The 9464-nt window shown below is 34.8% G+C and overlaps 1 protein-coding gene and 1 long non-coding RNA gene across 3 annotated transcripts in view; one reads left to right on the forward strand and one right to left on the reverse strand.

Annotated features, from left to right (window-relative positions):
- Nucleotides 1-6325, reverse strand: part of prdm16 (PR domain containing 16) — a 402250-nt gene extending 395925 nt beyond the window's left edge. For both annotated transcript variants that reach the window (XM_057355906.1, XM_057355907.1), the window contains exon 1: nucleotides 6222-6325. In XM_057355906.1, the coding sequence (XP_057211889.1) occupies nucleotides 6222-6258 (37 nt within the window). In that variant the 5' untranslated portion in view covers nucleotides 6259-6325. The remainder of the gene's footprint in view (nucleotides 1-6221) is intronic.
- LOC130567670 (uncharacterized) lies at nucleotides 4755-9048 on the forward strand. Its single transcript, XR_008964624.1, has 3 exons — nucleotides 4755-6335; nucleotides 6490-6634; nucleotides 8706-9048. It is a non-coding gene; the product is annotated as an uncharacterized LOC130567670 (long non-coding RNA).
- Nucleotides 9049-9464: the final 416 nt, after the last annotated feature.

Consider the following 9464-nt stretch of genomic DNA (forward strand, 5'->3'; position numbering starts at 1 on the left):
AACAATCAAGCATGATAGTTCTATATTAGAAAGGGTTTAAATAATTAAAATAGTGATTTTCCCAGTTCACAGGTATTACAGTGAAACTTGGAATTGAGAAACTTTTGTGTGCTAATCAGGGCACCTCTGACATGGGACATAATCCAAAACAAAGTATGATCATTATTTAAAGGATACAAATGTCTCGCACAAGCTTTTAATAGCTTATTTTTTCTATCACAACTAGACATTAAACATTGAACTGTTTTGTAACCTTCTGTTAATTGATTATTAAATATTTTGTGAAAATAGACTTTTCTCAAATAAATCATTTATTGAGTTGTCATAAGGTTTTGTTTACAAGCAGCAAAAATACATGGCATTGACACAGGCTTATGATGTAGGCTACAGGTGGTTCTACACTCTGTGGCCCGCGATGACCACTTCCTGCAGCATTAACACTGATCAAACTCACCTGTTTGTAACTCTAAAAAACCTTAGCTCGCTAGAAACCATGTCAGTTAAAAAGCATTTTCACCCCAAAATGCACCAGAGTTTCGCCTCTTGGTATCTATACTCTTTGGTGCCGCACCACCTTTTGGCGCAACCACTATTCCGACCGGCATAGTAGCGGTAAGTTTCTTAAATTTTCTTTGGACTAAACTTTGTCACTTTATTAACAGTAACATACCAGTATTTAGTCATTGACAGTGCAGGTGGATGTTTTAACGTTAGGGTGTCACCATGCTTAATACATGTAAAGTTTGTAAATTCAATGCAGCTTCCATTTCTGCATTCATCACAGAAGTCTTGCAAACAACAGATTTCAGTGTGGGCATGCAGAATGTCCTGCTACATTTATGACAGTGTGTACTTCATTGGCATATGTATCGATTTAATTTGCACAAAGTTAAACCGGTGCCTCAAACCCGCTGCCACAGACAAGATGCTTTATCATGCAGAATGATGGCAGTAAAGTTGAATGTTTATTTAAGCTAAATGTTTTTTTAAATGTAGATAGTATCATTTACTATTTATTATTTGTTTTTCAGAAATCTTCTGTAACATTTCATATGGAACAGTCCATTCAGTTCAGCTGTGAAGTGTGCACTATACACCCATCTTTATTGTACATTTTGTTTGCATTATTTGAGACACAGTTGGAGTTAGTCTACCACCTAGAGTATTTATTTCCTTCACAGTCCATAGCAGCACTGTATTAGCAGTGTTCCCCAGTGTTTATAAGTGGACTTGTTTGGGGAGCATGATTACATTCTGCCATGTTTTTGCATTTTGTTGTTTGTTTAGGAAATGTTTTCAAATTGTGCCTTACATTAAAATAGAGACAGTGTATTTGTCAAACAGTGTGATCAACTTGTATCAATCCAAGCATAAAGTGCTGGAAATCTATTGAATTTGTACAGAGTTTTTTTTTTAATAGTATTAAACTTACGGTAAGAAACTGTAAGTCGTAAAGATACCAAACCAGAATGGAATGTGATTCATTTTGGTTTTGGCTCTAGGTTCACGTTTAAGCAATCATCCTAAGAAAGTTAGTAAACTAAAACCACATTAATAATTATATTCTTAAGTCAGGGGCTGTTTCCAAATCATCTACATTATCTGTAAAAAAACCCCACAGTAATTAACCTCCAGCCATTGACAAGTAACTTACTGTAATAAACAATCACAGTTACTAACTGGCAGCCATTGACAAGTAACTTACTGTATTTTTAAATACAGTGTATTACTTGTCAATGGCTGCCAGTAAATTACTGTAATTTTCACAATATATTTCTTACAGTGTACATTATCAGCCAACCAAAAACATTTAATGCATTTTCTAAAGTAATGCAAACTTATTGCATAAAGTACCAACATTAAATGATAAACACAAATGTATGCTTCTAGTTAATGTTCCAAAACAATTTATTATAAAAAAATACTATAATAATGTTAAATTTCAGATATAGGACAATGTTTACAGCAGGAAAATGAACTCCATTTAACAACAAAAAAAAACCAGTACATCCCTTTCATGGCCAAGGAGCTGCAAACAGCATACACTGTATGATAAGTGTTTGGGTCTTGCAGTTATGGGTTTACCAGTTCTGTAATGTCTATTGCCTACTGCAGGCTGCTCCCTGTTCTGCTAATCACCATAGTGGACTCTTATTATATATCTACCTTTATCCATCTTTTTCTTAAAAAACAAGGTTTGAGAACAAAAAAAAATATGCAATGATTGGAGAAAACAAGCATAGCAAGACATCAAAGTCACCTTTAAGGCATGCACATATGACTGCCAAAACGTGGTCAAAAAAGGCTATGACTTTTTCCCACAAATGAGTCAATGAAAAAGGAAAAGAAAAAAAGGGTGTGCGGCTCCACTGCAACAGAGAACAGCTGAAACAGTGTTTAGACATACACAAAAAGGCCCTCCCACCTGAGTGAGAGTCACTGTGATGTCATAAAAAGGTGCCACAAGTCAAAAAAATAGAAGATCAGTAAAGCAAAACAAGGAGAATGCGTGACGTGACAAATGTGAGCAGGTTGAGTTTGTATTGCCACACCTTTGGGAAACACAGGTTGATAAACATGGCAGGCCCTTTCATCTGAAAACTCTGCCAGTGTCCCTTATGCCACTGATCAACCGTTCCTCTCACTGAAGATTTGCGTTAACTATACAATCCATATGGTCAGAGGCTTTCCTGCACTCTTCCAATAAAGACGAGAACGTGTATGCCAGCATTAAGTGTGAAGTGTTGCATGCTGGACTGAATGCAAACTGGCTTCATCATGGTTAACAGGAATCAGTCACAGGTGAAATAAAGAGCATGCTCACCTGTGACTGTCTGTGTCAACTGGCAGTTTTTTTTTTCATTTACACACTCACACACACACGCACGCACACACACACGCACGCACACACACACACACACACACACGCACACACACACGCACAGGTGGGCACACACACACACGCACACACACTTATGCCCTCCAGTCTAAGTGGTACTTTTTATGGTATTTATAATAATTCCTTATCTAAGACTCAATTAGCCTGAAGCTAAATGCCAACCATTTTGCTTATAAAAGCTTAGTTGTGAGCGCTGACAGGCCATGTCATCTAGACATCACACATAGCTTTCATTGTTGCTTTACAGTGTTATGGTTTGGTTTAACTACTTCTGTCAAGACAAAACAAGCTGCACAAGAACTTTGTGATTTGTTTCATATTGATTTTTTAATTCCCTCCCTTTTTCAATAAAAGCAAAAATGAATAAAAGCCCACATTTAAGAAAAAAGTAAAAAAAATCTAAAATCCTTTGTCCTCTAGAATAGACAACACTGTTATTTATATAACATTAATTATATATTGCATGTATATGCATGCAAATTACATGGAATATGTTTTAATTTAAAAATAAAGTAAAAATATGGTTATGTATCATAAAATACCATATGTTTTTGAGAAGTCCTCATTGTGTCAGCAATTCTTCTCTGTAAACCTACCAAATATATTTATTCAGTGTTGTCATTTGGGTATTAAGCTTAAAGCCTATATTTCATATTCTCACCAGCAGTTCATACAATAGGCCTGGAGACAACACTGACCACATTTTCTTTTTAAAAGCGTATACAATTTTATTAAAACCTACCTTAACCCATTAGCGATGGATTCAAAATAATTAAAAAAATATATATTTTTGCTTCCCACATAATTATACATATATTGTATGCTTGTTGTCTAGATTTTAAATGCGTCTTTTAATTGCTTTATATGTCATAAAATGACATGTCTTTATGTGATATGTGTTTTAAAATTGTGTGAATAGTCCTTTAGAAATGTTCAGGAGAAAAAAAATGGGAAAAAATTGTGATTAGTTTATAGTAGCACCCCAAAAGGAATGTTTTCTCTTTGACGGTGGAAAGGAAAAACACAAAACGTTGTTTTACGAATATTTTATATGAACATGCACCTACAATTATTAAGCAGAGAACCATCGCGGAAAACTAAAACGTCAAACATTAGCCTGATATAAGCAGACCACTTGAGTCGTACAGCCAATATTGGCAAAGGATCCACCAGCCAGATGGTGTTTTACTGGTGCCTTACTTTGATCCCTACGTTAATTTATTATAATGTCGTTAAGTAAAAACAATTATGGTAAATTAGTATTTGTTTCCATCGAGGTTTGATATAATTAAAAGATAGACGGAAAGGTTAGGAATGGTGTTTCCTAACACGTTTGTGTTGCAATTATCATATTTAGAGAGCTTCTTTAGCCATATCTGCAATTTATTGTGGCAATTATGGCCAAAAAAATTGATTGTATTATTATAATTATTATTATTATTAGGAAGAAGAATACAACTATTTTCAACATTGTTATTTTTACTGCTACAGTTTTTGTGTTTTAACTTAGTAACAACTAGCCTACTACTTAATAATAATAATAACAACAATAATAACTGTATTAAACAGGCCTAACTATATTAAACAAAATGACTTATAAACTTTGTTGAACACTTCAAAATGACTAAAATTAATAAAGATCAATATGAACAACATGCATTCGACCGCATTTTTTAAGACGGGTACCTCACATTAGCTTAATGATATCCCATGCATATACACCCTACAATTACAAAACAAAACTTCAGAATAAGACGCTGATAAAAACAATGGTGTTATGTATAAAATAAAATATGTAATGGGTAGAATTTGCCATTAGCCTTTAATGAGCACATGTATTAAGAATTGTGATTAGGCATTACACACCTTCTTCTTTTTATGAAAACGAAACTTTAGAAAAGTACAGGGATGTTTAGGCTCACATGTGAGCTGTGGAACCACATTTTGCATAAAAACTGAACTTATCCTGACTGACCAACAGCAAAATCCAAAGAACGGCTGTCTTATTGATATTATTTTTCGCAGCCCTAAAAATCACGAAATACATTTTTCATGTAGAAGTTTTGAATAGATCGTTAGAAAAAAGCCCAAATTTAATAATAATAATAACTAAAAAAAATACTTGGTATGCATTCTCCTTAATCTACAGGTTGTCAGGCCCATGCATTAAGATAAACAAATCACAACGCGTCCTATGTCGCATTAATATGCATAATGTATTTTTTTTTCATCACTTGCTATTAATAATACAGTTGCTATTAATACTACAGCATGCATTTCTTTCATTTTGTTTATCTTATTTAAAACATATTATGTCCTGAACAACAACGTTTAAACCAAAAATTATATCCTATAGCTTGACATAAGCAGTCGAAGCAGTCCGAATATATGTTTATAAATCTGTATTAGTTTAATCAATAACAAAACGATTAATTAATTGTACAGGTGAATAGTCCATCTACAACACAAACTGCGTTGCAAAATTTTATAACCAAGCAAAATCTGACGCACACTAAATGTACGAAAATAGTTTATGCTTCCCAGGACACGTTTAGAAAAATCCTACCTATGACAAATTAAAGGTAAACAAACAATAAACACATCAGGCAGAATTTATGATAAATGCACACTTTCCGGTGTTAGAAATAGTCCAAAATGTTGACTGCTTTTTCCTCCAATATATCATAGTATGCATTATATGGTTTTCAAAGAACAAACCGCAACAGAGGAAAGGATTCATAAATGCAAGCTCCAAAGTTCAGATTTTTGAAGAATAGTCCGTTTTGTGTCATACTCCTTCTTCTATGGCATCCAGTAGTCATTCAGAAAGCTCTTGAGATCTCTACACTCTCTGTGCGTTCTGGGGTTCATAAGCAGTGCTAGAGCGCCCACTATTTCAACAAACAGGAATACGATTTCACAAGACCTGGAACCACTCAATAAAAAAGTTACTATCCCTTTCGACAACTCTTTGCTAACTTTCGTGTAACAATTCTCTACGGTTTCTCGACTTTGCTAAAACAAGAGAGTGAAACAACATGGCATGCCAAAGCGCGCTTAACCATTTCAGCAAAAGCTCCATCACACACGAAAGTTTTGAACAAGCGCGCAACGGCGGCATCTGATTTAAAGACTGCACGCACGGATCACGGAGAGTGTGAGCTATTTCAATGAAAGTGAGGTCTTAAAAAAGAAATGGACCCTGACAAGGACGCTTTCTCAGCAGGAACTGATCAATGAAAACGACACATTGATGATTTGCGCAAGAGTTCAAAGTATCGTGCTGCCGCTCTGGAGCGAAAGAAGTGAAATTAGGACCTACTTTTGGCCAGTTTTCTCGCTCTCGCCTTGGATCTCATCTTGTCGGCTTGTAGATTCCTCGCGTCCTCCTTGAGCTCAGAAGCTGCAGCAGCGCTATCTTCATCGCACGAGCATTGTCAGTTTGGACACCTTCGCACATGCGCACAGGCCATTCAATCTGACACCCTCGTCAGGGCCAAAAAACTTTCCAATGTATTCATCATCATCACTTTTGTCCTATCGTGTCTCCTTTAGATCACTTATCTCTTTCCCTCCTCCTCCTCCACTAGCTCCGCAACATCTCGGATCTCCCCCCGCCTCCCCTTCGCGAACTCTTTGGGAGAAATAAGGGCTACTTTTTGAGGACCTGCAGAATCCGTTACGATACTGGACATTGAATCCTCGATGGGATCAAGGTCGCAGCCCTCATAAAAGGTGATCACGTACATACACCCAAACAACAAGCCAAATGTTAAAGAATTGTTTTAAAGTATGTGAACTTATATTAAACCTTAAGCCTCATATTATACTAGTTGTTGTTCGTGTTGATCGCACAAAAATACAATTCATTTAAAGTTCTATTTAGAGTGCATTTGAACTCTAAATTTGTTGCTGCGTTTTTTTATTACGAAATTCTGTCTTACCACGTCGGATGCAACAACATTGTTGAGCGCCGTATATATAAAATGTATTAACATTATTAATTTAGATGCGCTCTATAAATATGTAAAAGGTGTGTTCAGTTTCAATGCTGAGAGTCATTCAGCGTGCGCTATTCAGGCGGCCAGAAACTCCCGCGTGCTGGTATGTGTAGTTGTGTGTCTCTGTGTGTGTTTATGTCTGCGTGTGTGTAAGGACAAAATATGTTTACGTGTAATCCAGATTGTTAAGGTATGCATTTAAACTCTCTCTTGAAGCGATGCATTTAGTCCTGTTTTGTACTTGGTATTTACGATTTTTTTGTTAATGTGGAGGGTAAAGCAGGCAAGAAACGACCTTGCTCACGTAAGTATGATTGTCTTTAATTTACTGAAGTGTTTGTGCGTCTGAAAAAGTGAGGGCTGTTCGTTGTGCTCTTTAAGTCGTGCATGCATGTGCACAATCGTTGCATTAACCGGTGTTTGTAGACGTAGCCTACTGTTGTCAGAATCAAGCCAGGAGTGCAGGGCATAATCACACAACATAGCGAGTAAGTTTGGGAATGTTGTTATCTTAAATTAAAATGATTAGAAAGTTTTCGGCTATAGCTAGAATCCTCTTAAAATGCACTTGCTAATTGCTTTATGAAACGATATTATAATAAATGTGCAAATCACTGCTCAACTCGAAAGGTGTGTTCCTCTATATAATATATTTGACTTTTTATTATTATAATTATTATGGAATTTAAAGCGAAAGACTTACGATCTTTCACAGTTGAGCGATATATTTTTCTAGCTTCCCTGCGTAGCTTACCTTAGTATGCATGGATTAAAGGTGCTTTCCTTCAGTAGGAAACCTTTCCCTTCTGCAAAAAAGTGAATCCCATTTTGTCAATATATAATTCAGGTGCAGATGGGATCATGCAATTGTCGACATCTGAAACATTCATTAACAGTATCTTGTGTTAGCTGACTTTGATGGTAGTTGTAAATGCTTTTTCGTTGATTTAAATTGTAGTGTCTATAGTTTGGCGCCTTGCCAACATTTATTAAAGAAAATCTAAGCATTAATTACATCACTCTTTAATAAATGTTGGCCATACAATGCGCCTATATGTTTATTTTTGCGCAATTATTATGAGGGGGGAATTGCCGAATGTTGTTTTTCCGTGGAAACAAATACTAGAGCCTGTTTTATGCATGGATGATTTTATAATTTTGTATTTTATATGTCTTATCTGATTGATCTAATTAAAAAAGCCAAGAGAGACTAAGCAAAATGTACCACTTTACCCTAGCTAAAAAAAGAAACTATTGTTACTAAACCTAGCACTGACATATGGCGTTTATTGGCTTATTGATTGACTCCATGTTATTGGTAAAACTAAAAACTAGACACAACAAATTGCATTTATCTGGCTATGTGATATAGAATAACAATCGAGAAAAGGTCATCAATACATGTCTTGTTTCACAGCTAGGAGAAAGCGAATCTTCTGTTAAACACCAGAGCATAGGCTACATGAATTTTACCATTATTAAATTATTATCACTTTTATTGTATTAGTGAGTGATATACTTGAAACTTATATAAAACATTACTACATGTACATTTACTTTTTAAATGTAGCTTTTTATTTGCCCATTGCTTATAAAATCTTACGCATCGGGCCGGACAATTATTTCATAAGGAGTAACACCTTTTTAAAGGCATTTATCTGTAATTATACTTGTAAAGAAAAGTGTTTCTCCCCATCACCAGCTCATTAGGGAATAGTTTTCTGCGTCATTTACACGCCTGCTTTTTTACGAGCTCTTGCAAATGTAATGACTGTAACCATGCATTTGAACTATTTTCTTTCTAGACTGTGGCCATTTTCCTGTGGTTTAACCCAAAAAAGGAAGGATGCTGGCCCAGACCCCGGAATCAAGGTGTTGTTGCAAATCAGGCCTCGGTAACATCCACTTTCAGTCCTGGTGTCAATAAAATACTTATTTGTCATCTTAATGAATTAAGAATTGGATTCAAGTGTTGAGTGGTCTACCTATTGTGCGGAGTAAAGCAATGTTCGTACTTGTTCTATACACGTAAACATCTAAACAAGCACATGTTTGTATACTGTATATAGCTACGTTCTAATTACGTTTTTCTTTAATTTTGTCAAATAAATTATATCCTATTGTCTTCTCTGTGTCTGTCGATATCTTAACCGGATTTGAAAATTTGAAGTGCAGTATATGTACGTTTATATGTTACACAATTTGATACATATTTTGGCTTATACATAAAAACAGATTTTAATGTACTTATCTGGTAACGTTGTATTTATTAGTTCCATGATTATTATTATTATTAACAACAATAGCCTAATATTGTAAATAATTCAATATAAATAATATATTTATTTAAGATATTTTAAAAAGATCGAAATAAGATTACAAAATAGCACAATGAAGCACAATAAAAATTAAATAAATTAAAATGTGGGTGTCATTAAAATCTGTATAATTATTAATATTGATATAATAATAATATCAATAATAAACTGTTTTAAAAATAATAATAATTGGATGGATATAGATTACTACCTCTGGTGTTACTGCAAAATTAGACTAATGTAAAG

Source organism: Triplophysa rosa, linkage group LG17, assembly GCF_024868665.1.
Source record: "Triplophysa rosa linkage group LG17, Trosa_1v2, whole genome shotgun sequence".
NCBI classification, from domain to species: Eukaryota; Metazoa; Chordata; class Actinopteri; order Cypriniformes; family Nemacheilidae; genus Triplophysa; species Triplophysa rosa.